The sequence below is a fragment of the Brienomyrus brachyistius genome, chromosome 1 (genome assembly GCF_023856365.1).
Source record: "Brienomyrus brachyistius isolate T26 chromosome 1, BBRACH_0.4, whole genome shotgun sequence".
Taxonomy (NCBI): domain Eukaryota; kingdom Metazoa; phylum Chordata; class Actinopteri; order Osteoglossiformes; family Mormyridae; genus Brienomyrus; species Brienomyrus brachyistius.
The window spans coordinates 49,295,788-49,322,386 of record NC_064533.1 but is presented as its reverse complement, the minus strand read 5'-3'; the positions used below and the strand labels follow the sequence as shown (position 1 = coordinate 49,322,386).

General features: G+C 42.1%; 2 protein-coding genes and 1 long non-coding RNA gene across 3 annotated transcripts; 1 reads left to right on the top strand and 2 right to left on the bottom strand.

Moving 5' to 3' along the window:
- Positions 1 to 1,097: 1,097 nt before the first annotated feature.
- Positions 1,098 to 26,133, top strand: LOC125715124 (bile salt export pump-like). The gene is made up of 28 exons (XM_048986424.1): positions 1,098 to 1,424; positions 12,718 to 12,807; positions 13,533 to 13,554; positions 13,720 to 13,768; positions 14,473 to 14,714; positions 14,914 to 14,998; positions 15,124 to 15,257; positions 15,992 to 16,163; positions 16,674 to 16,798; positions 16,974 to 17,148; positions 17,594 to 17,707; positions 17,827 to 17,937; positions 18,042 to 18,167; positions 18,692 to 18,895; positions 18,976 to 19,146; positions 19,256 to 19,445; positions 19,697 to 19,778; positions 19,940 to 20,066; positions 20,733 to 20,885; positions 20,974 to 21,078; positions 21,215 to 21,376; positions 21,486 to 21,689; positions 21,796 to 22,037; positions 22,327 to 22,477; positions 22,847 to 23,044; positions 23,278 to 23,484; positions 24,324 to 24,470; positions 25,933 to 26,133. The coding sequence occupies exons 2-28, from the start codon at positions 12,729 to 12,731 to the stop codon at positions 26,131 to 26,133; spliced, it is 3,978 nt and encodes a 1,325-aa protein (XP_048842381.1). The 5' UTR covers positions 1,098 to 1,424; positions 12,718 to 12,728.
- On the bottom strand, positions 3,107 to 7,656 carry dhrs9 (dehydrogenase/reductase (SDR family) member 9). Its single transcript, XM_048987040.1, has 5 exons — positions 7,379 to 7,656; positions 5,945 to 6,259; positions 5,077 to 5,335; positions 4,819 to 4,982; positions 3,107 to 4,296 (listed from the first exon to the last, which is right to left on the bottom strand). Exons 2-5 carry the CDS (start codon positions 6,255 to 6,257, stop codon positions 4,073 to 4,075), a joined length of 960 nt encoding a protein of 319 aa, XP_048842997.1. The 5' UTR covers positions 6,258 to 6,259; positions 7,379 to 7,656; the 3' UTR covers positions 3,107 to 4,072.
- LOC125715561 (uncharacterized) lies at positions 23,949 to 26,104 on the bottom strand. The gene is made up of 2 exons (XR_007384106.1): positions 25,974 to 26,104; positions 23,949 to 24,449 (listed from the first exon to the last, which is right to left on the bottom strand). It is a non-coding gene; the product is annotated as an uncharacterized LOC125715561 (long non-coding RNA).
- Positions 26,134 to 26,599: the final 466 nt, after the last annotated feature.

The following is a 26,599-nucleotide window of genomic DNA, read 5'->3' as shown; positions in this document are numbered from 1 at the left end:
CGGTTTCTCCCTCTAGTAGTTTTGGTATTCAGGGTTCTGTATTGTTTGTCAGAGGGCAGGGATCTAGAATTATTTTCCCTAGTCCTGGAAAGTGGGCAGGGAAGCACTAATGAATTTTTCTGCTGTCTTTACCATTTGCGCTAAAGAGCGCTGTGCCGAAGCTGCTATCCATGGCGCCATCTTGGTTCTATATCTACTGATATGTATTAAACGAATACTATACAAACGGGATCGTTTGATCTCAGTTCTTTCACAGGAACGGCTGCTCAGTTCGTCTTTATGACCGTGTTACAGAATACTGCAACAGGTCCTGAGCTTTATTATATAAAACCACCTGTTAAATGGCATCTTATGGATTAGGTGACAATATGAGAAACAATACTAGCTCATAAGTCTGAACAAGACATTATAAGCGGCAATGACAAGATTATGGATTTCTCTTGGAAGACCATATCTGTAAGTATGAAGCAATCAGTTATGCAGGTTGGCCTGCAGGTGAGCAGGATCCAGAAAATCTTTGCATCCCACCCAGGCGAGTAGCGTACGCGAGGGTGGGCAGCAGAAAGGGCGTGTTCCATGCAGCTCACCACCTTCATCAGGTCCCCGTCTGTCATCTTCAAAGAATATCCAAGAGGTTGGACATTCTGGAGAGCGCTACTGAGAAATACTGAGAAAGTGGAAGCTACCCACATGACCCAAACACTCTCCAAACTCAGCACCCACACACTCATGAGGAAGCTCTGAAAGAGCTATGGAGTTCAGTCCCTGACAGTGGAATAAAGGTGCAAAAGTCAGCCATATCAAGAGCATTCTGTATGGGCCCATGTCTCATTTAACACCATCCCTGCAGAGAAGTATGGTGGGAGCATCATGCTCTGGGGATGAGTTTCAACTTCACGCACCAGATGAATCCCTGGGACTTGGAGGGGGCAGGTGGAGTTAGTCATCGGGACGGTCACCTCTGACGAGGGGCACTGTAGTGCCGCCGGGGTTGGAATCTCCCAGCATGCCCTGTGTGCAACTGTAAATAGCCCCATTGTATTGTTGTTGTAGTTATAATTATAGTTGTATTTCCCTGTTGTTACGTTTGTGTTTGCCCGTGTCTTATATGCACCCTGTTCTATCCTCATGTGTCTTTAATATTGTGTAAATTATTCACCACATGTGTACCTGACAGTCCAGTGTTTTCCTCCTGTGTTCGGTTGGGTGCCTGTTACAATCCTGTTCTGGACTACAAAAAAAGAGCACGATCCGTCCTGGCTAGCAAGTCTCCTTGACCTTCGTTAGGCTTGCGATGCCTCAGTCCGCCCATGCGCTACAATATTATCATGCCACAGGGTTTAAACACACACAGTGCACTGGATTGTACATGCTGTAAATGCTAGTGTAAATGACGTCCGTAATATGTTGAAACATCAGTGAAGGTAAGTGTGTTGTGTTCTCGTAAAAGTGTCATATATAGTCGTCCCCTAATGTGGCGTATTTGTAATTTCCTCCCTGATGGTGTTTGAAGTGTGTACTGGTGACGTCCCCTTCCTGCTGGTACTCTCACTGGCAGTTAGGGTAAATAAACATGTCATCTGTGCTTTTGCATATTGATTGAGCATGTGTCATCGTGCTGACATTGCAGCGATATTTATTTCTCTCCACACTGAAAATCAGTCAGTACATCCATGCATTTCCAAAGGTTGCATTTTGCACTGAAAATCAGTGCATCAATTTGGTCGCATTGGATAAAGCTATTCGTCGACTCATTCACCATGAAGCTTATAGAAGGTCTCAGTACCAGCCTGCAACATGTTGACAATTCATTATTAAATCTGGTTAGTAGATACACCTGTTGTTTCACACAGAATAAAAATGTCATTCTGCTAATCTGCAAGTATCATGTCTGAATAAAAAGAACATATTTCTTTATGCTCTGGCATCTCAGATGCACTCTAACTCACAATGCTAAATTCAGAGCTATCTGGAGTAAATTTAAAAGCATTGGTTGCTTTTTGTAAGATCAATAGATTTGAATGTGTTCTAACGCGGCCGATATTTGATCTCTTTGTACATGCACACATTGCACAGGTCAAAGTCTAACATTCTAAAAATATCTGACAAATCATCATATACAAACACATGAGCGTTTTTATTAAACTGACTTTTTATTTTTGAAGCCACTTTTACATTTGCTTTTGGTAGACTTGTCTGTAGGCTTGTTGCTCTTAGTGACTCTCCACACACCCTCATCCACTGCGTATCTGCCGTGTCCCTGCACCGTCGCATGCTGGCCGTAACTCACTACTCCCAAATAATTATGGCCAAGTCAACGCTTTATGTGCCATTTGCTGTGTTTGAAGCGTAGTTTTGGCCATCACTCCTCCCAACTCTCGGGATTTGACAAGATAGTGAGTTAGCAACATTCAGTTGCAGATTCTAGGCTATTCTCATGAGACTCATAGAGTTATGATATACTGTAATGTATTAATGTTTTATTATTTCTGTTATTTAAAATGTATATAATTATATTATTGGTCAGTGGTTTCAATGTTTTTATTCGGTAATTCAATATGTTTGGCTTCAGTTACTAAGTTTTGGAGTCACATTCCTTTGTTTTTTGCATTGAATTTGTGTAGTTACTGTAATACATGATCTTAGTGAACAGAAGGTTTTTCAGGAATGCATTAGTCGCGTTGTAACAGGACGGATATCTAAAAAGTACAATGCAAGGTTGGTTCTGTAGCCTTTTGCTAAAATACTGCACACATGGATTATTTGTAATGTTCATTAATTTAAATTTTACCGCAGCTGCAAGTAGAAGTGACTACGGTGGGCTATGTGCATGTTTCATTGTGATCTTCAGGGTGCAGCACTCATAAGGACTGGTAGTAAATATCTATTTTCCTTAAGAACTTATCCAGTGTAATGTCACAGTGAGCCTGTCACAGGAAGCACGGTGTATGGGGTGTCCTGGACAGGGTGGCAGCCCATCACAATGGACACAATCATATGAGATGGGCAGTTTACAGACAGCAATTCACCCAAGCAGGCAGCAACAGGGACTGTAATAAAACCCACAACTATGTATATAAAACTGATAAAAAAAAAACACAATTAATTATATAATGTATAAGGTTTGTATTATATACAGTAATCTGATATAACAAACTTACGAGAGGTCACACTTCTTCTTTTTGATCTAAAGTATGGGTTTACAGAAATGGTTGCCAACCTTTCTTGCACTGTGACCCAATTTTTACCAAGCCAGCTCAGTCGCGACCCTATATCAAGTAGAGGTCTAAAGTAACGCTATGATTAAGCACGCAGTGCACTCTGCAGTTTACACAAATCAGTGAATTTTAAACTAAGCATCTGTGCTTTGAGTTCTTGGATTGGCTGAATGTTTACTAGTTTGGCACTAAACATTTGCAGATCTAAGACCCATTTATACAGGTTAATTCCAGAACTGGGGCTGGAAAATCTGATTGTGGATCAGCATAGGAGCTTGCTGGTTTTAAAATGCTGACATTTCCAACTCCGCCTTACGATCCTTGCCGTGACCCAAATTTAGGTCACGACCCATGGGTTTAGAACTTCTGGTTTACAGAATGGCCTGAAGTGCTCTATTTTATGCCCTGGTTCCTATATCCAGATTACACCATCATTTCTGCTAGTTTAACCGTTCTATACAATAAACTTTCTGAAAATAGAGACTGTTGTGAATTCCAGGAAAGAAACAGCCACTTAAATAGATCCAACTTTGTAGTTTCTAAATTGTGATGTTGGAGCCAATTGCTATTTTCCATTTGTGCTTTATTAGCTGAAGCCACTGTAAATATTTCAATGCGCTCCATACATAGAGAAATTGTACTTTGTACTATCTTAAATCTGATCTAGATAAACTGATCTCATTCATTCACAGGCATGTCTACTCAGTTTGTCTTTATGACCATATTACAGAGTACTGCAACAGGTCCTAAAGTTTATTATTTAATAGCACCGGTTGCATCATTCTTGATTAGGTGACAATACGAGAAGCAATACTAGCTTATGAGTCTCAACAGGACTTGACAAACGGAAATGACTAGATTACGGAGTTCTCTGGGAAGATTGCATCTTTAAGTAGTAAGTAGTCGGCTATGCAGGTTGGCATATAGGACAGAGGGATCCAGAAGAACTTGGCATCCCACCCAGGCGAGTAGCGTTTGCGAGGGTGGACAGCAGAAAGAGCGTGTTCCATGCAGCTAACCACCTTCATCAGGTCCCCGTCTGGCATCTTCATAAACTTCTCCTTCAACATCGTCTCCACTGCAGGACAAAACAATGCACGTTGTGTTGAGTGCTGCAACCCGCTCTCAGCAGCCGCTGTGTCAAAGCTTTCATGCTTGTTAAACTCCGAAGCCTCGGAAATTTCAGCGCCAGGTTAAAGGCTGACTAGCTACATTTTTTGTGCCAACTTGGATGAATCAACAAAAATTCAGTCTTTGGACTCTAATACGAATTGTTCAAAAGTCAGTCTCAAAACTCATTTGTTTTATGGCACAGTCATATATTCGAGTGTTAGATATACTACAATAAAAACTAGTATATTGGTTTAATGCAGTATTTCAGTCATCTGAGAAGAATGAATCTACTTATAAATTCAATAGGTTTAATTCAATTAAATCAGCAATGCAATGCTAAAATGTCCACAGCTGACCGTAATGAGTCAACTGTCTTTGTAATACTGAACTTAGAAACCAACCCTCATCATTTAATGTTAAGTTTGAGGTGTATTATCATTTGCAAGCGCCGACCTAAAGTACGTGACTGTATACTTATGTGAAGTACCTTGATCCAAGTAAGTGCTCCCATATTCATCTTTGGTTTCCTGTGGTAATTTTGCCCACAATTTCTGAGCGCAATTGCGTATAATGTCAATGTCAGTCACGCTGGTTCTGAAAAACCCTGGTTCGATGCACAGGACTTTAACTCCAAATGGTACCATGTTTATCCTGATAAGCAAAAAAAAAAAAAAGTCAGTTTTTAGGTTGCCCCGGACTCATATCTGCAGCTTTCATGTCCTTATGACACACACGGGACTCCTACCGCAGGCTGTCGTTGAAGGCCTCCACTCCGTACTTGGAGACGCAATATGGTCCACCGAACGGACTTATCCTACCAAAGACACTGGCCACGTTCACCACGCGCCCTCTGGCCTTCTTGATGAGGGGAAGCACGCTCAGGGTCACGGCGATGACGCCGTGCAGATTCACATCCAGCATGGACTTGTAATCCTCAATTGAGAGCCAATCACAGGGCCCCGACGGTATGGAGACACCGGCATTGTTTACCACTCCCCACAGGCCTGTAGAGATCACAGACATCCTCAATAGCCTTTGCGCGAAGAGATCAGTCGATAAGACGTACGGCTGTAGGTTGACTAGAGTTTACCAAAGTAATCTGGGATTTAGCTTGTTGGATAATTTCAGGAAATATTCAAATAGTGTTTTAACCCACTAATAGTTTCCAAATAATGTTTCAGTGATGGATATTCATGGGCACATTTCTGCCTATGTGTCCTTGAAGAGATTGGGCTGACCTTCATAACACCCCCTAAAACACAGGATATTAAAATGGCGAAAAGAGGTGAAGATGGTCAAGGAAATAACAGGATTCGTAAAGCATTGCAACCACAACATTTTTTTTTTTCCGGCAGTGCTTATAAAATTCTATTTGATTCTGCGCCTCTGCTGTAAACATCAGATATGAAAACTTGATAATTTGATCACTGTGTAGCTCAGTTGACTCTTTAAATAAGAGGACTGGTAGCTAGATATTTTTACTGAAGCAATTCTGTACATTTACCAGGATCCCTAACGAACCCTTCCCCGTTAACATGCCCATGAAGTCAAGAGCAGAAGCCCAATGACAGTGCAGACACTCATTGTGCTTATTTGATGTAACTGCAGCTCACCTTTAGCCCCAACCTTATTCTTGATGAAATCTGCTGCTTTCCTGACGTTTTCGGGTTTGGTGACGTCAAGGTGGACGGTGGTCAGCCTTTCGGAGGAGACCTTCTTTAGGTCTTCCTCCCCCTTTTCCGTGAAGCATGCGGCAATCACGCAGAAACCCCGCTTGTCCAGATGTCTTGCCAGAAGGTTTCCGAACCCCGAGTCGCAGCCGGTGATATACACATATTTGTCCGATTTATTAGGAACTGTCTTGCTCTCTCTGTACCACCGATACAGAAAATATAAGGCTGCCAGGCAAAGGATATACAGAAACATTTCTAGAAGAAGAAGAAGAAAAATCCAATTAAACCTTAAAAATCCTTATTTATTTCCATGTACAAGCCACTGCCAGAGGTCGATTCATTAAGATTTGGCCTTGACCCAAATGCGGCTGGACTATAAGAAATATATTCGTCTGAATCTTAATTAGTCAAGTCATAAGCAAAAATAAGTCTAGTAATCCAGATATGTGGCAATTTCCTTTCGGAGGCTTCAGAGTCATAAGTAAAGAGCTAAACTGGAAAGACTTGTCAGGGTTACGGCATTAATGTTACGAAACCGCAATCTTGTCTAACTTGTATTATAATCAAGAAGTTGGAGTTCTGCTGATCAGGCCTTTCATAGTAAACATGCATTTCTCTGCGAGATTCCTGCCACGTGTAAGGCACCATTCAGGACTGACCGGCTTGTTTTTAAACCAACCTACAATTCATAGCATAATGGTTTTTTCATGCAAGAGACGTATACTACTACGATTGCGTTATTTTACGAGACATTTAACTGTTTAATTGCTGAACCATGACAAGAGAGTTTGAGAATAGCACTTTATATGCGGAGAGAGGGGATTTATTATAACACGGCCCGTAAATACAATTTACAAAAAAATACAAATAAACGACCTTGGAAAAAAAACAGCAATTATACAAAAACATAGACATTTAATAATTTTAGCCTCAGCCCAGCAAGTTACTGTCCAGACTAACTTGCAAGCCGTTTTAAGTAGAATCTGCGATTGTTACGAATCTTTAAACATCTGCAAGTGAAAAATAGAGAACTGGTAACTGTATTTTACACACAATTTGAGAAGCGTACATTCAAGTTCAAGTTTACAGAGAGCAGAAGTCTCCCGGCGTTCCGCTGCGCTGTTTTTCCGTAGTACCTTTATGACCGTGATATCGGGAAGCACAAATAAACAAAAATTACCGATACTGAGAATCAAGACAGGCAGAAAAATGCAGCCTATTATGTAACATTAACGCCAAGAAGTCTTCTGCGCCGGAGAAGCAACAGCTTTTCCTATCAAAATCAACGATTACTCAGTCTGCTCATTGAGTTTAAAATTAATGGTTTATTTGCTAAATACGTAAACACAAAACACTGAAAGAACAATCGCCTACCTGATCACGGACCGTTGTAGAACTACTGTCACAAATGAACTGACGCCTGAATATGATATATGAACTTCTTTAAGTAAATCTTCCGGAACTCAAAAGCCAGTTGTAAGCATACAGCGCCACCTACTGGACTAAAAGAGTGAAATACAGTTTATACCAAATTTATGGCTAAGAAATGCTGAATACTACTCATCTTATGCATTTGTGTGCTGCCTTTGGGTAAGTAACTCCTCAAAAATAGATCCTAGATTTATGTAAGTTCCTGGCTATGCACTCCGGAATTACGTAACTCGTATATTGCTTTAACAATTTAAAAAATTTAAAAAAGCATTTGTGTAGGTGGTTTATAACTATTCTATTATAATATTATTATTCCATTAATATCCCACCCAAACCCACGGTTGCAGACTTTTGCTCTGGGATGTTGATTTTTCCCTTTGGTTAATAATTACAGAAAAATGATTCTGCCACGCGTCAAAGTCCTGGTAGATACGCGGGCGGAGTACATCAGCTCAGGGTCCATACTTTTTATTAGTAAGATGCATTTTTATACACATCTAAGATACAAACCACCAAAAATAATTTTAAGATAAGACTTACTAATTAGGTTGAATACAGTAAACAATACACACACACACACACACACACACACTCCCCAATTTCTCTATGTTCCACAAGTGCTTATTTGGCATGGTTGGAAGATTTATTGGTCAGAAATCCATCCCACCCCCAAGCCCCCAACCCCCCTTGTTTGTAGACACATAGTCTGTGTTTCAGTGCTGAAAGCTGAATAACTGTGAATGCTTGTCTTGGTATTATTAATATTACACAATCCACACATTTCTAAGACTTTTTTTTTCATTAAACATTGAAGGAAAACATCGATTTTTCCCAGAGTAAGGAAAGGCTAATAATTCCATTATCTTTTATCAAACTATTAATCAGCTCTCTGGCACTGGTGTGAAGTTTTTCTGCATACTTTATGTATAAATGATTTATAATTATTGCTGGGATTAAGTGTGGATGATAAGCATTAGGTCAGTCGCCTTCAGGTCATTGAACTCTTCATGCTGCATTCATTGTGATCCAGTAGAAGTGATTAGCTCATATGCACCTGATGTTTTGCAAGACAGGTCAGCAATTATATTCAGAAATCTGGATGATTATGAAAGGTGACATTTAATAAATGTATGTCATATATTTACCATTTTAACAGCTTTTTGCTCCAATTTAAGAGGTGATAGGCAGTCTTATGCATTTGCATGTAATTTTGTAATTAATTTATTTATTATTTTCAGTATGTAGTAAAACAGCTCATGTGACTGGAGGTACGATCATTTAGCCTGATCTGCTCACACCCATTCGGCCCCTGAGGAGGTCTTTCTTCAGTGCTGAACACTCCTCTCTCTTATCATCAGGGGTGCACAGGGGGAAGCAGGTTTTTTGACATCGTATGTCTTCCATGTATATTCACAATATGCTCACACATTCTTTTTGCCACATAGTGAAATGGACGGCTTGACTATCTGCGAGTCATGACCTACATGAGTTGTCCTACTACATATTCCAGCAGCATTCCAGGAATGGGCAGAACTGTAGGACTAGGGTCAGCACCTTCACCATCACAATTGATGGAAAATAAATCATAGCCCAGCACTGCCTTTTTTTAGCCATAACCCACGCTTCCTGTACTACATAAACCTTGATATGTCTATGGGTTTGTCTGTATGGATTTTTGATGGCTGGATATTCATGTTAAGGCCAATAAGTTTGCACTTCCTTCGTATAAATGACTCAGCTTTTCACCAAACTTGCTGCTGCAAGCTTGTCTGTCGTTAAGACAGCAAGGGCTGGATGGACTGGTTCTGTCTCACTGGATTATTATCATTCTTGATGCGTCAGGGGAAGTAACAAGGAGGTCATTGTTAGTTATTGTGACCAAATACATGATACAGAGAATGGTTGCCATCACTAATAGATTATTATGTCCACTCTCATCTCCTTTATGTTGCTGTCAGGCCTTGAAGCCCATCTGCTTGGGTGGCATCAGTCTGTCTACTCATTGCCAGAGCCGAAACCACCCTCCCTGGTGGAATGACAACACGGTCCTACAGGAAGTCATTTTGGGTCACGACTTTTAATGTGGTATATGGTCAGGCTGGATGCCATGGGCTCTTTGGCTTCCTTGTACCTGTGAATAAGTCTCCTTTCTTATTTCTCTGAAGCACATGAGGATTTTTGTAAATAATATCAAACACACAAGCCCCCACCTTGTAAACGTACATGCAAATAAAAACGCACTTCATTAAGGGTGAGCAGAATTTCCATCACCTTCTGAGTAGGGAGACTTATCGTTGCTGTCCAGTGAAAACCGCTTATATCCACTTTTTGACGATTTTTATTATAGATAGAATATAATAATAGATACTTTATTAATCCCTGTGGGGAAATTGTCTTTATGCCCCCCCTCTGCAAAGGGGAGCCACCTGTAGCAGAGCCCAGGGAGCTGGGGGTTAAGGACCTTGCTTAAAGACATGCTGAGGCTGGGTTTGAACCGGCAACCTCCCGATTACAAGCACACAGAGTCACACACAGCCCCCAAATATGCTCGTTCTCCTGTATCTGCTGATAGTGATTGACATCTAATTTATCAATGAAAAGAAGTTTGAGGAGATTTATATTTTGTCCTTTTCTGTGTTGTGGGGGTCCAGAGACTTTGGGTTCTGTACAAGGCAGGAACAATCCATCACAGGGCAGACTCACACACCATTCACAATTTTGTAACTCCAATTAGCCTCAGCATGTTTTTGGACTGTGGGGGGAAACCGGAGTACCTGGAGGAAACCCCACGACGACATGGGGAGAACATGCAAACTCCACACACATGTGACCCAGGCGGAGACTCAAACCCGGGTCCCAGAGGTGTGAGGCAACAGTGCTGACCACTGCACCACCATGCTGCCCCTATAACATTCTTCTTCTTAATAATAAGAATAATAAGAATAGCAAGAAGAGCGGGGGGGGGGGGGGCATGTAGGGATTAAAGTTACAACAGCAGAGTGAAGGGAACTACAACGGTTGGGAGAAAAGGACGTTTATGAGGCAAAATTTGGAGACTGGGAGAGTCTTGGAGGAATTGCAAAGGGGGGGGGCACCCCAGAGAAGGCTCGGTCACCAGTGCTGGGGAGTTTGGAAAGAGGAACAGTGAGGAGCCCAGAAGAGGAAAATCTCAGAATACAAGGGTGCTGATAGGACAGGTGAAGAGCAGAGAGATGGGGAGGAGCAAAGGGGGTCAGCAGCAGCAGCATCCAGGCCTGCTGTGATGTGGGGGGGAGGGGGGGGTGGCGAGTGGATCGATTTATTTCTAGTGCTAAATTTGCCTACTTTGGGAAGGAATTATCATATATAATAGTCCATCTAACCGGGTGTTTTAATGGATATGTAAGTGGCTGTGTTTATCCACATTGCTGCACTAAAGTCAAGATAATTCTGTAGATAGAGCAAGTTGTTGTTTGAATAGCTTTTTTCTTCCACATTGGCTGCCCATCGCCTACCCAGCTCAAACGAAACATTGGCTGGAATCTGGGGTCTACTCTTGTTCTTCTTGACTCTTACTCCATCCCAGAGAACCCAGTGATAAGCTCTCTATGACATATTTGTTCTGCTTAATGCCCTTTTAAAGTGTCAATAAACTGATCATTGATGCTGAAAATGCAAAGAATACATGACATTGCTTTAGGAAATTGTATATCCTGAATATATTACCCTATAGTTTACTTTGGCCAAAGAGGCAGCCATTAATATGCCGCGTAACCCATGTGATGTAGAGTGTATATGAGTGTATGTGAGTATACTGTATATGAATGTTACATTTATATAGAGCTGTTCAAGACACCCAGAGCACTTTACAGAATCCATGGGGAGCCACTTCAAGCACCACCGCTGTGTATTACCCACCTGGATGATGCAACAGCAGCCATTCTGTGCCAGTATACTAATGACACACAGAGAGTTCAGGGAATTCACCAGTCAGATATAGGGGGTCATTAGGAGGCTAGATTTCATGGGACCACAGTGGGCAATTTTAGCCAGGACATCCAGGTACCACCCCCCACCCTGTCGGAAGATGCCCAGAGATCTTTCATGACCTCAGAGAGTCAGGACCTCAGTTTTACGTCTCATCCGAAGGACGGCATCATTTTTACAGCATGGTGTCCCCGTCACTGCTCTGGGGTATTGGGATCCACACAGACCACAGGATGGGCTAACTTTCTGGCCACGCCTGGTCACTTGGAAATCGGTCATTGCCTGTCTATAAAACTACCAAAGAAGACAGGTTTTTTTTTTTTTTTTTACGAACCGGAAATTCCTGGGACATTGAACATGTTGGAAGGCTTTGACCTACAAGTGGGTGGGTTCAGGCCAACTTTGGTCTACCGACAGTCCTTCCTATTGATTAGATGACTAACTGAACTTGAAGGCCATATAGTTTTATTACAACAAGAATGGCAAGACCTTTATCTGTTTATTAGAGGGGACAGAAAGAGAGTCTGCTGGGGTAGAAACAGCAGGTTGCATTGGTGACTGAAGCAAACAAATGGTGATTCAACTGAATTTAAGAACATTGATGAAAAGGTATAGTTTCTCTCATTGTTAATTTCTCAACTTTGTTTACAAAATGAGCTGTAAGGTTTAAGTTTCTTGTAGATGCATTGTTTTTGGTGTAACATTAAATAAAGGACTGTTTTCGAAAATCATATTGCATGTCTATGGGCTTGTGTTGCATATTTACGGTCCACCAAATTTAGCAAAATTAAATGTTTAATAAACCCTCTTTATTGACATCAGATTACATGATTTTAACAATTTAAAACAATTTGGTTCAGAATTAGTTGATAAAATTATAGATTGCCTCATACTTCTTGCCTGAGAACATCACACCTAAGATGAAGTCAATTAGTCTAAATTTTAAGCAACTGTCTCTGTAGTTTATGTGTTTATTTGTGTGGGTTTTAACTACATAGTCCCATTTCCTTCAGAACTCCAAAAACATACTGTTACTATAGGTTAACTTGTGTCTCTAAATTGCCCATAAAGTGTGTGTGATCACATGCTCTGCCGTGGACTGACATCTGTTCAGGGTAACCCCCCCCCCCCCCCCCCCCCTGCCTCGTGTCCAGTGCATCCTGGGATACGCTATGGAATGGCCGAGACCCTGTACCACAAAAGCAGTTATGAAATCTGAATGGACAGATGTATGGTACAGTAGTAGTGACTGTGCCTACATCAGCCCCACTGCTATATATTTTCTCTTGCTGTTTACCAATTTTGTTGGTTCCTAGAATATCCAGGAATGGGTGAAATCACTGCAATGGAAATCAAACAATCTGTAGAAGAGAGAAAAGAATGCCAAGCATCGCAATTAAATGAAGGTAATGTATGTTATAGCCATAACATACCCATAACTGTGGTAACAGAATTTCTGCAAGAGCAAGAATATGGTTTTTAGGGATTTATCAGGCTTGGAATGAACAAATTATATACTGTTTGAATGATTGATAGAGGCTAATGGTGTCGATCCACAGGGCAACTTTTTGAGCAGTATTGCTGGGCAATGTTGTTGACTAATGCACTTTTCCATTGATATTGGGCAACACATTTCTATTTCAAAAACTTCGATTAGTAGTTGGCAACTCTTCGCGATCATCCAGACCCAGCGGAGTTGCCCTTTGTCTCACCTGGTTGGCAGTTGCCCGGCAACATTGCTTGAAAAGTTGCCTTGTTATCATCACCATTAGAGTGTTATTTCTCGAAGATAAAGTATATCTGTGTGCGTCATAAAAATATGCAAGGATGAGATTCAGACAGGGGAGTGAAATACTGTGGCACCGTGATTTTTATTATGCGGAATTGGTAACAATTATTGCTGGGGAGGAAAGTTGAAGGATGGGATGGAAATGAGAACCAGCTGTGACTGTAACTGTCACACTGAGTCACTGGTGCATAGTTTGCTTAACACTGTATATGTGCTAAATATTATGTGCTAAATATTATAAGTGGCACAGCTGTCTACGTACCCAGACACATGCAGACATAGACACAAATATAATACCCTCATGAAAGTATCAAGTGTTCATATATTGCTCTATTTTTTTAGATTCCTCAAACACTAAAAAGGGGTAGGTGTGATTTATATTGTTTCATTTCATTTCATTTTAATAATTACATATTGAGAGTGAAAAATAAAGTTAGTAATAGTCAACTAATATTATTCATTGTGGTTTTGTCATGACTATTTTCGGTGCTTTTGTATCGTCTGCTTGTATTTATTTTTTCCCCTGCAGGAGTGAAAAGAATGACGAGGTCAGCCTGGGTGTTGGATTTTTTCAGCTGGTAAGTACCACACTGTATGTATTATACCCATCCATCCATCCATTTTCCAAACCGCTTATCCTACTGGGTCGCGGGGGGTCCGGAGCCTATCCCGGAAGCAATGGGCACGAGGCAGGGAACAACCTAGGATGGGGGGCCAGCCCATCGCAGGGCACACTCACACACCATTCACTCATGCATGCACACCTACGGGCAATTTAGCAAGTCCAATTAACCTCAGCATGTTTTTGGACTGTGGGGGGAAACCGGAGTACCTGAAGGAAACCCCACGACGACATGAGGAGAACATACAAACTCCGCACACATGTGACCCAGGCGGAGACTCGAACCTGGGTCCCAGAGGTGTGAGGCAACAGTACTAACCTCTGCACCACCATGCCGTCCCTATGTATTATATATGATACACATATAGAACACTATAATATCTGAATGACAATATCTAAAATTATTGTAAGATATACACTATATAGCGGTGCAAAAAACTTTCACTCTTTTGCCAGAGGTTTGAAGCGTTGTAAATCAATAGGTCAAAGTTATAGCATTTTAATGCAAACATTTCTCTATAATTTTAGTGGGCAATTTGGTTGTAACACAATCACATTTCAGCAGCTCTCTCTGAAGATCAAGGTCCTTACTATAGTAGTGGTCTTTGTGGGTGCTACTGGAGACTGGAGACCAGACTGATTCTGGATACTTTCTCCCAGTTCCGTTTTGCGACATGGAAGGACACAGCCATAATGGTATTGGGGGGGCTGTGTGCCTTAATCCACGGTGCTGCCTCCCCTCTCATGCTGCTGGTCTATGGCTTGATGACGGACACCTTTGTGGAGTATGAGCTGGAGGTCCAAGTGCTGGCAGACCCCAATAAGACCTGCACCAATAACATCGTCAACTGGCTCAATGGCTCCATTTTCCAACAGGCTGACAACACCACGGTGGTTTGTGGGTAAGTAATCAGTATCTTTGGATTCGTTTTTCCATTTTTTATTTCATCATAATGAATCGTACAGCTAACCTTAACAAAAGCACGTTTCGTTAAACTTTCATATATGAAATATATCAACATTTTGTTGTATCTCTATCAAAATTTGTTGGTTTCAGTTGTTTCTAAATATCACATATAAATGCACTTGTTTTGTGAACAGAGTAAACATAGAGGGCCAAATGACCATGTTTGCCTACTACTATGTTGGCATTGGAGTTGGAGTCTTCATTCTTAGTTACTTTCAAGTAAGTTGTACAAAGATCTGTTAACTGTACTCAACACTTCTGTGTAAAGCATGTCCTTTGGTAATCATTTCATGACATTAAAGTCATCACAGTGCATCTGAGCGAACCAAAGGTCCACGTTTCAGATTTCACTTTGGGTGCTGGCTGCGGCTCGTCAGGTGCAGAAGATCAGGAAGACGTACTTTCGAAAGATCATGCGCATGGAAATTGGCTGGTTTGACTGCACCTCCACTGGAGAGCTAAACACAAGAATATCAGAGTTTGTACTCTCCACTTCTTTCATGCATATAAAGTATTAAAGAGACCTTGTTACCAGAGGTGAAAAGTTCAGGTCCAAAAAATATAAATCCAGTCCACTTTTTTTTTATTTCAACCAACCAGCTGCGCACTCTGTGACTGTGATTCTTTATGCTCAGCTGGTTGGTTGAAACGAAACCTTGGATTTGTACTTTCTGGACCTGAACTTTCCACCTCTGTTTGTTACGTTCTTCATTCATACCCAGGACAATTATAAGAACTGTATTTTCACAATCACCCACTGGTCACTTTGTGATGTCCTTCTGCACTCCACTGTTGTCCTGAGTGTTATTTTGGCTTCCTTGTTAGCTTAAATAATCCTCTTCTGACCATCTCTCATTAACAGGATGTTTTTGCCCACAAAACAACAATCACTTCACTCCACATTGCTTAGACTACACACCTTAGCCATTCTAATTCTTGAGCAGAGAGTCGGTGACCCTCGGGATGCCAAATTGCCCGTGCGTGTGAGTGCCCTGTGATGGGTTGGCACCCCATCCTGGGCTCGTTCATGTAGTGTCCAGGTTAGGCTCTGGGCCCCCCGCAACACTGAATAGGATGAAGATGGTTTTGATAGAATGTGTGTGACCAATACCTTATTAGTTTCGTTATGCTTAAAATCTGAGCTGTACTATTTCCCAGTAAGATCCATGCGGAAGGAGCGAAACTAAATGGTCTCCTTGTGTTCTATTTCAGTGACATCAACAAAATTAATAATGCCATTGCAGACCAAGTGTCCATCTTCATTGAAAGGATCTCCACCTTCATCTTTGGCTTCACGGTGGGCTTTATTGGGGGCTGGAAGCTGACCCTCGTGGTCATTGCTGTTAGTCCCTTAATTGGGCTTGCAGCTGGATTAATGGCTATGGTAAGTAACTCAGGCTTTTAACAAGCATTGTCATGCAAGGTTTAATGCCTCAAATTTTTAAAATTACATTTCAATATTTACATTTTAAAGCACATAGATTTAGGCATTGTTTTAAGTTAGAACAAAGCAAAATATGCAGATGAAATACATGAATACATGCATGAAAAAAATTCTGTTTTAGTGACTAGTCATAATATTACAGAGAAATCAATTTCAATGTACTGTATCACTTGTAATTCAGTAAAATAAGACGACTGATCCCAAATTTGAATAGTTTTGCAAGACGCAGTCTTTCTTGTCCGTTTACAATTATAAAACTTGCAAGAATTCTGACTTGTTCATTTTCATCACATGTCATAATCTCCTCCTTTGTAGATTCACCTTTTAAAAATACTACAATGAATAGCATTGTAAATAGCATGAATCGCATGATCTCCACCGCATTGCATGACAAATGAATTTAGCCTGGTTGCCCCGTCTGTTTCCACTCTCCCATTTTCTGCTCCCCAGGCGGTCGCTAAGCTAACAGGCCGTGAGCTGCGGGCCTACGCTAAGGCAGGCGCAGTGGCAGACGAGGTGCTGTCGTCCATCAGGACAGTGGCGGCCTTTGGAGGGGAAGCCAAGGAGGCAGAAAGGTTAAGCGGCATTGATATGACAGTAATATCTGATGGGTCTTTTAGGTTCTACAGTCTGTATCACTGAATGGAGCTTCATATATCAATCTGAATGGAGGAAAATGTATAAATCAGTCACATTATTCTTGCTCTTTCTGTAGAGTGTAGAATATTCAGGCTGGTTGTGTTTTCACAGGTATGACAGAAACCTTGTTGAGGCTCAGAACTGGGGCATCAAAAAGGGGACGATTGTTGGTGTGTTTCAGGGATATCTGTGGTGCATCATCTTCCTCTGCTACGCCTTGGCTTTCTGGTACGGCTCCAAGCTGGTCATTGACACGAAGGAGCTGTCTCCTGGAAGTCTGATCCAGGTACAGTACATGCTGCACTCGTCACGTTGGTGTGTGCTCCAACCTCTCCTCTGTGACTGCCCTCGCAGCACTCCTGGGCCTTGTTAAGGGCTACCAAGTCCTTCAGTTTAAGCTTCCATTGACAAATCATGCAATGGATCCGCAACACATTACACTGGAAATAAATTCTGCTTTATCTATTTATTACATTATGAGATTCCTTTGGCCATTTGCACAGTCTTTCCCACCAAATCATGTGTTTTGTGTCGTAATTCTATTTCCAGATTTTACTCTCATGTCTCAATATGTCATGTCTATATGTTTTAGATATTTATATTTTATTAATACCTTATATTTTACACTATGACTAATGAGAAATGATATTTCATCTTAGTGTTTGACCTGTGTAGAGCTGAGATGACCGTGAAGTGACATAGACTTGCACGTTGCACCTCTGTACATCTAGGTGTTTTTCGGAATCCTTATGGCGGCCATGAACCTGGGCCAGGCCTCACCATGCCTGGAGGCTTTTGCCTCTGGGCGAGCTGCTGCTAAGACTATTTTTGACACTATTGACCGGGTAAGGGATTCTGTCAAGAACTCAGCTATAGACGATACATTGATCATAGGCAACTAAATATTTCAGTGAAAGATAATGAATAATCTCTCATTTATGTTTCTCCTTGGGTTAATATTTAGGAACCAGAAATCGATTGCTTCTCAGAGGAGGGCCACAGGTTAGACAAAGTGAGAGGAGATATTGAATTTCATGGTGTTACATTCCATTATCCCTCCCGGCCAGAGGTAAAGGTATGTTGCCTGCGCCTCAAAATCTCTAAGTACATATTTGCATTTTTATTATTTTATTCAAAGGTATTAAAATGTGACTGGAAAATTTGTTTGCATTTTTTAAGATTTTAGACAAGCTGGCCATTCATGTGAAGTCCGGGGAGACCACTGCATTCGTTGGGCCAAGTGGTTCTGGAAAAAGCACCGCAGTGCAGCTAATTCAGAGATTTTACAACCCAGGTGAAGGAATGGTAATAATGAGAGGCTTTTGTGAATTCAAATTTGTCCTTTGAGATATATACTTACATATACTTACAGTATATATACTTTACTGAGTACTGTTAGCGGTTACATGTTATATGTGCCACATAACGACAGTATATGAGGGTTTTACCATAAGATTATCATACAGCTGAAAACCGTCATGATTTTGTAGAGCAAGACTTTACTCACGTGTTTTTAGTGATGCTGCCAGTCATATAAAAGTATAGCACACACAGTTATGTAAAGTATATAATACTTCATAATAATAATAAACAACTGTGTTACTGGTTTATGTATTTACTATACTTTTTAACATTATTTTAAAGTGTACTCTTTCTGCTTATACAGTATTTTAACACAGTAAGCTGAGTTATGCATAGTGCATATTGAATACTATGCTTTTCATATTTATCCCCGTCACTAAGCGACACGTGACTTTCTTTAACTTCACTGCACCATTCTAATGACACAATTATGCGATATTACGCTCTGCGGTCCGACTGCCTCTCAGGTGACATTGGACGGCCATGACATCCGGGGACTGAACATCCAGTGGCTTCGATCCCTGATCGGGATTGTGGAGCAGGAGCCCGTGCTGTTTGCCACGACCATCGCTGAGAACATCCGCTACGGCCGGCCGGGCGTCTCCATGGAGGACATCGTGAAAGCAGCCAAGGAGGCCAACGCTTACAACTTCATCATGGATTTACCGCAGGTACTGCGAGCATCCCGGAGATGATGATCTTTAATCGCATGCATTCACGCCACTTGACCATGATGACCTTGTGACATCAGAGATTCGAGACGCTGGTGGGAGAGGGCGGGGGTCAGATGAGCGGCGGTCAGAAGCAGAGGATCGCCATTGCTCGCGCTCTGGTCCGAAACCCCAGGATCCTGTTGCTGGACATGGCTACCTCTGCCCTGGACAACGAGAGTGAGGCTGTGGTGCAGGGGGCCCTGGATAAAGTGAGAGCTGCTCAGGCAAATAAGGAAATGTAGACAAGCATCAATGCAGAGTGTCATTTCGTAACAGCGAGAGGGATTCACTTGTTTCCATGAATCCCTCATTTGCTAGGCTCGATTGGGTAGGACAACCATCAGCATTGCCCACCGGCTGTCTACCATTCGGAATGCCGACGTCATCATTGGGTTTGAACATGGAAGAGCTGTTGAGAGAGGCACCCATACTGAGCTTCTTGCCAAAATGGGCATCTACTACACCCTAGTCACACTACAGAACCAGGGCAGTGATGTGGTAAAACAAAGTAGGTGTATTATTCTTTATTTTTCATATTATCTCTTATTTGCAGGGTCAGGGTCAGCTTTAGCTTAAGGCAGAATAGGCAGAATAGGAATTACCTGCAATGTGGAGGAAGTGAAGTGTTCATACGTTTTGTTGATGGGGGGGGGGGGGGGGTGTCTCCCACGTAACGCTTGACCTAGGGCTCCTGAAAAGGTAGAGCCGCCCTGCTTATTTGCATCACAAGTTGCAAGTCATTCTCATATTAATTTCCAGCTCCTGACAAAGAAAGCAAAGAGGACCCATGCATTGAAAGAGTGGGCAGTTCCAGGAGGACATCCTATGAATCTTCATTAAGGTGAAGACTTAAATGTCACTAAATGGATAGATGAGAATGAACAGCAGGGTAGTACATGCATCAAAAGTCATTAAAAACAAACAACAAACAGTACACAATAAAATATTCATATGTAGATTTGCAGTCAAAGCATCAGTGACATTCTTCTGTGTTCTTTGAAGGGCATCTCTACGTCTGAGATCAGAATCTCGCATCTCCAGCGAGTTCATTCCTGATGCGATACGAGAAACGGCCAAAGTCAAACCTGATTTCAGCAACCACACCGATCGTGAAACCGAAAAGAAAGAGGTGATACATGTCTCTCAGTCTTAGTTTGTGTCTAATTTTCCAGTTATAGTGATTTTGACACAAGTGTGTGGACAAGCCTATTGCAGCTTTATTACAGTATTTGAAGAGAATTAACCCTGAGGTGGACGTCACATTTATTGCAGTGGAAATGCGCACAGAATACCATAAAACAGACTAGGTTTCTCAGCAGATGAATGGACTGTGGTCTTTGAACCTGTCTAATTTACAGGCTAATCTCTCTCATGACTTTCATCTTAACAGTTTGTCAGATGCAGCACATCTCTTACCCATAGACCCATGGGTGTAAATTACGGGGGGATGGGGGGGGTTGTAGCCCCCCCAATAAATCAAAACCAGCTAATACAACCCCCTCAATAATCATTTTTCTCCCGTAATGGGTGGAGACCTCAACCCCCTCCCCCCCTCCAACGTTCCAGCCAAAGTCACGCCCTTGCATAGACCACCATCGAAAGAATAATGCTTTAGTTACTGTGACAGTTATGTAGAACATGCAATGAACCGTAACGTGAATTGTGAATAAATGCTGAAATGGCGTATTTGCATATGAATGGATTTCTAATAATTGCAATTATACTACTGAATCTGTTTTTCATACGTAATATAGCATAGTTGTTTTCTGAGTTTCAACACTGTGTTAATAAGCAGGATTCAGAGGAGCTTGTGGAAACGGCACCGGTGGCCCGGATTCTGAAGTATAACCGACCCGAATGGCTCTACATGCTTCTGGGCTCACTGGGGGCAGCAGTGAATGGATCAGTCAATCCCATCTATGCCATTTTATTCAGCCAGATCCTAGGGGTGAGAAATCTGAGGATGGCCATCTGCTTTCCGTGTGCTTTCTGCTTCATGAGACCATGAAACTCTCATCTTTGCTCCTTACATGCAGGCATTTTCCGTGACGGACCTGGATCAGCAGAGGTCTCAGATCAACGGCATTTGCATATTGTTTATCATCGTAGCGATCACAAGCTTCTTCTCCCAGTTTCTACAGGTATGCAGGCTTCTTGTAAAGCCTGCATTGTTTGCATGTTCTTATTGCTGTAACTATATCCATGGACTGCCTGTAAAAACAAGTGACCCAAATGTCCAGAGGAGGTATGGGAAGTGGTCTTCCTGTTTTGTTTAAGGGCTACTCCTTTGGGAAATCTGGGGAACTTCTTACTCGAAGGCTGAGGAGGATGGGATTCCAGGCCATGCTGAAGCAAGAGATCGGTTGGTTCGACGACCCGAGAAACAGCCCAGGAGCTCTTACCACAAGGCTGGCGACGGATGCTTCCATGGTTCAAGGGGTGAGATTCTCTCCGCGATTAGCAGTCCTGACTGAAATATACGAATCAATCCTGGTGATTCCTTAGCTGCTCTCCTTGGATGATTCACAGCTTGCTTTGTCCTTCTCAGGCCACTGGGTCACAGATCGGAATGATTGTCAGTTCCCTGACTAGCATTGGGGCGTCCCTTATCATAGCATTTTACTTTAGCTGGAAGCTAACCCTTCTGGTGGTCTGCTTTTTTCCGCTAATCGGATTGTCAGGGGCCTTCCAGGCAAAAATGCTGATAGGCTTTGCAAATGAGGACAAGAAGGCCCTGGAGGCAGCAGGGCGGGTATGTTAATCTGCTATTGCGTCCCGTTTCATCACCCTACATGCTATATGTCCCTTAAGTACTATATTGTCACCACTGTGCTGTATCCGGTCTTCGTCCCGCACAGGTCTCCAGTGAGGCGTTAGCTAACATCAGGACCATCGCAGGGCTGGCTAAGGAGAGCATGTTTGTCGATTTGTACGAGAGGCAACTTGAGGCTCCGTATCGAGCTGCCAAAAAGAAGGCCACAGTTTATGGAATCTGTTTCGCATTTGCACAGTGTGTCATATTCATGACATATGCTGCCTCCTTTCGATATGGTGGCTATCTGGTCAACAAAGAAGGACTACATTATATGTTAGTTTTCAGGTATGACATGCACATTAAACGATCAGCATTCGTAAGTATAAGCATTAAAATACTCATATACCTAAATCTAAATGCTTGTTAATCCAGGGAAGGTCTCAGTTTTGAAGCTTCCATGAGTTCAGCTTGTCCATCCATCCAGTTTCTGACCAGTCGTTCGGGACATGGTCCCAGTACACCCCAGGAAGCACGGGGCAGGAGACCCTCGAGTGTGAAGGGTACTGGAGATGATGGTGAGATTGCTTAACAGCCCAGCATGCATCTCACTGTGTCTCTGTGCCACCCCCTGCAGAGTGATATCCGCTGTAGTGATTAGTGGCACAGCCCTAGGGAGGGCATCCTCCTTCACCCCTGACTACGCCAAGGCCAAAGCTGCAGCTGCCCAGCTCTTCACGCTGCTTGACAGAGTCCCACAAATTAGCCAGGCGGGGGGACAGAAATGGGTGAGACACTGAGCATTCCCTAACCACATACACGCATGGGTTCTTCTCATGGAATTGCTTGAGAACACCATTTCAACACTTTTAGCCATAATAATCCACAAAGACACAAATTATCATGACTGTGCCGACTATTGTAAGTATCAAGTAATGGGATTTCATAAACAAAAAAAAATGGCGTATGATGGTAATCTGCTGTCGATCGCAGCAATACTTTGCTGAAGAAATGAGAATATACTACCTACAGTATGTGGGTGAGCATTTTCACCCGTGTTACAACAATGCTTTATATATTACAGTCGTATGACGTAAAATATTCAACTTGAGGCTGTGGTCTTTAATTAGTAAACATAAATCTTGCTTGTTTTAAAGGAAGGGTTTAAAGGAGAGATAGAGTTCGTCAACTGCAGATTCACATACCCCTCCCGGCCTGACATTCGTGTGCTGAACGGGCTGAACGTGTCGGTGAGGTCAGGCCAGACCTTGGCTTTCGTCGGCAGCAGTGGTTGTGGGAAGAGCACCAGCATCCAGCTGCTGGAGAGATTCTATGACCCGGATGAAGGCAGAGCGGTGAGCCACGGATTTGCTCTCTCATCTCTCATTGGTTGCTATTTCCATTTACGAGCTGAAGCGACCCAATCGTCTGCATCTGCCACACCTATAGGAAATTCTCTATAGGATAATAACTGCCAGCGAGACAAGCAGCTGAAGAATCCTGGGCAACAGCGCCAGATATGGAGCTCACGGTGTTGCAGTAACACTATACGTTATATTTTCATGTTGAATTACACTCTCTTTTTTAGTTGATAGATGGTTATCCAACGGGGAATATCAGTGTGCCATTCCTAAGATCCCAGATTGGTATCGTCTCCCAAGAGCCCGTGCTGTTTGACTGCAGTATAGGTGAAAACATCCAGTATGGAGACAACAGCCGAACTGTTGGCATGGATGAGGTCATCGCTTCTGCACAGAAAGCCTATTTGCATGACTTTGTCATGTCGTTGCCAGATGTAAGTAAACAACCAGAATTCCTTAATCATATACGGTGCTCACAGAAAGTTTTGGGATGTTTGCTTAATTCAGTAAACATACTGAAAATTTACTTGTTTCATAACAAAAGTCATTACTTTATTCGTTTGATTACAAAAAACATATGTTAGAAACGACCAGTAGAGTTAAGTAAAACGTTAATTTTAAGTAGTCATAAATTGGAACCCAGGTTATAGTTCTAAAATTAGCTGTTCTAAGTTAAATGATTATTGATCATGCCGTTTCGTTGGATGCTTTTTAATTAGTAACAGTGTTGCAACACAAAACACCAAAAGGTATCCCTCTGGGAGACAATGACTACAATTCCAATTTATAGCAAAATGGCAAGAACGGAACTTTATGCTAAATGCTGCTTGCCAGTGGACTTTTTATCAGGATCGCTGGTGAGCGCACGGGTGGGCAGACAAGCAGACTGAATACGGGGGAAAAAATGAGGATTTATTCAAGGTACGGGGTCCAGGAAACATCTGACATCGACTAACATCAATGACGGACCAAAACCAAGGCAAGACATGGACTGAAATATACAGGACTGGGCGAAAATGAATCGAACACAGCTGGGCAAGATCAGGGAATCGCACGTGGATAATCAGGGGGCGTGGCACATACGAGGATCGGACGAGCAGGGCGTGACACTTTTGTTATGAAACCATTAAATTTGCAACATTTTTACAGAATTAAGCAAGCATCCCAAGATTTTCCATGAGCACCGTATCACTGTAGCAGCAACTAATTGCAAACTCATTATTTTGGGCTACATGTTAATCCCTGATTAAATTTGTCCACTTTTCCTTGGCAGAAATATGAGACGCAGGTTGGTGCTCAGGGCTCCCAGCTGTCCCGGGGGCAGAAGCAGCGCATCGCCATCGCCCGGGCCATCGTCAGAAACCCCAAGATCTTGCTGCTGGATGAAGCTACGTCTGCCCTGGATACAGAGAGCGAGAAGGTCACCTACTATCATGGTCATAAGCAGAGGTGGAGATTTCAGATCCAGAGAGTACAAATCCAGACCAAGATTTTCTTTGAAACAACCAGTTGAGTCTCTGTGACTGCGACTTATACTGGACTGGTTGGTTGAAACAAAATCTTGATCTGGATTTGTACTCTCTGGACCTGAAATCTCCACTTCTGGTCTTAAGTATTTTCCATAAAAAGATACATAGATATTGACTATAAGCAGCAGACACTGCAGTCCAACATGACATGTATAACTCATTCACTTATTAATATTTAAGTTTATATTATTCTGCATGATATCACTGTTTTATTTATTGATAACTTCCTCTAAGGGGCAATTCCATGCAAAGGTCTACTTGTTGACACATCAATAATGCTGATAAAATGCTGTATATTTCTCACATGTAAATTAATTATTAATACGAGTTTTGATGACCTGTCTATCTTCAACTGAAGAGGTTACATGAAAAGGTATTTTAAGTGACTCATTGACACTGAGCTTATCCAAGCTCTGTGGTGTTTTGCTTGCTAATTTGCGTCTGAATTTCACATCCATAATGCTTAAATTTCCCTAAGACACATTGAGACTGAGACCTGAGCCCTTAGTCTCCCACTCATAACCTCCCATAACCACTCATAACTGCCATAACCAAAATGCAGTCGGTGTTATGCTGAGTTTTGCATGCCTGACGAGAACTGTATGCACCTTTCTGTCAGATTCGCTGGTAAGCGCACGAGCAGGCGAAATACGGGGTAAAACTGGGATCTAATAAGGGAAGGAAGCTTACGGGACATCACTGACAACAACTAACATCAATGACGCACAAAAACTAAGGCAAGACATGGACTGAAATAGACAAGACTGGGCGAAAATAATCGGACACAGCTGGGCAAGATCAGGGAAGCACATGTGGATAATCAGGGGGCGTGGCACACACGAGGATTGGATGAGCCGGGGATGACACTTGCAAAGTATTGTTTTTTTGTCTAATAAACTGTTGATTATAGCTGTTAAGTAATCCATCCCCTGTGTTTCAGACAAAATTATGAACCGATAACATAATCTGAACGTCTCTTGTAAAAAAGCCAAAGGTATATTCCAAAACTGATCATAGCTAAGCCGAATGAGAAACGAAATGTGCTGGTGGTACCATTTGATCCAAGGGTGTATGAATAACAATGACGACGACAACAACAACAACACTAATAATAATAATAATAATAATAATAATAATAATTAATAATAATAATATCATACAGGGGATTTGCATCTCGCGAAGCGCGTACAGTTCTCGGCATGCATGTAAAAATCGGCATAACAAAAATAATAAATAATGTTGTATTTACATACGATATGAAATAATCCGTTATGCTAAATCTCCCCGCTGATGCACCACTGGCCACCGGGTTTACGGATCTGGCTGTAACCGGTGTTCCGTTCCCTTCCGCAGGAGGTGCAGGCTGCTCTGGACGAAGCCCGACGGGGTCGCACCTGTATTGTGATAGCGCACAGGCTGTCCACCATCCAAAACGCCGATATCATAGCTGTCATGTCCCAGGGGGTTGTGATCGAGAAAGGCACGCATGAAGAGCTCATGGCCAAGAAGACTGCGTATTACAAACTGGTCACTACAGGGGCACCTATCAGTTAAGACAGAAATACATGAAACATTATTCCATATTTATTCATGTTGTGATTTTATGTATCATAAAAAAACAAAAATAAAGTCGAGTTGTGAAGTTTTGATGCAGGGATGCAAACTTCGGTAACTTTGGTGAGCTGGTTGGCGTGAGATATTCAGTTCGAGACAAGTTTCAGGGTTGCCAACTCTGAAAATCACGCTTTCAGCGTGTCAAGGCCACGCAAGAAATTTCAGGTTTAGTCTATTATAAACCTAAAATTAGCTACATCAAAAGCACTGGGGTAGATCGCAAACCCTGAAGACTGTAATGCGAATTGAAAATCTCTCTCCAGCCAGCTTACCAAAGTTGGGAACCCTGAGTTTTCAATATTAAGTTTTATAACTTTTAGAACACCGCACTAACAGCCCCCACCGCCCAGTATCAAACTCTTACCGACGTTTCAGAACCTCACACAATTCGCACTCGGAAATTCGC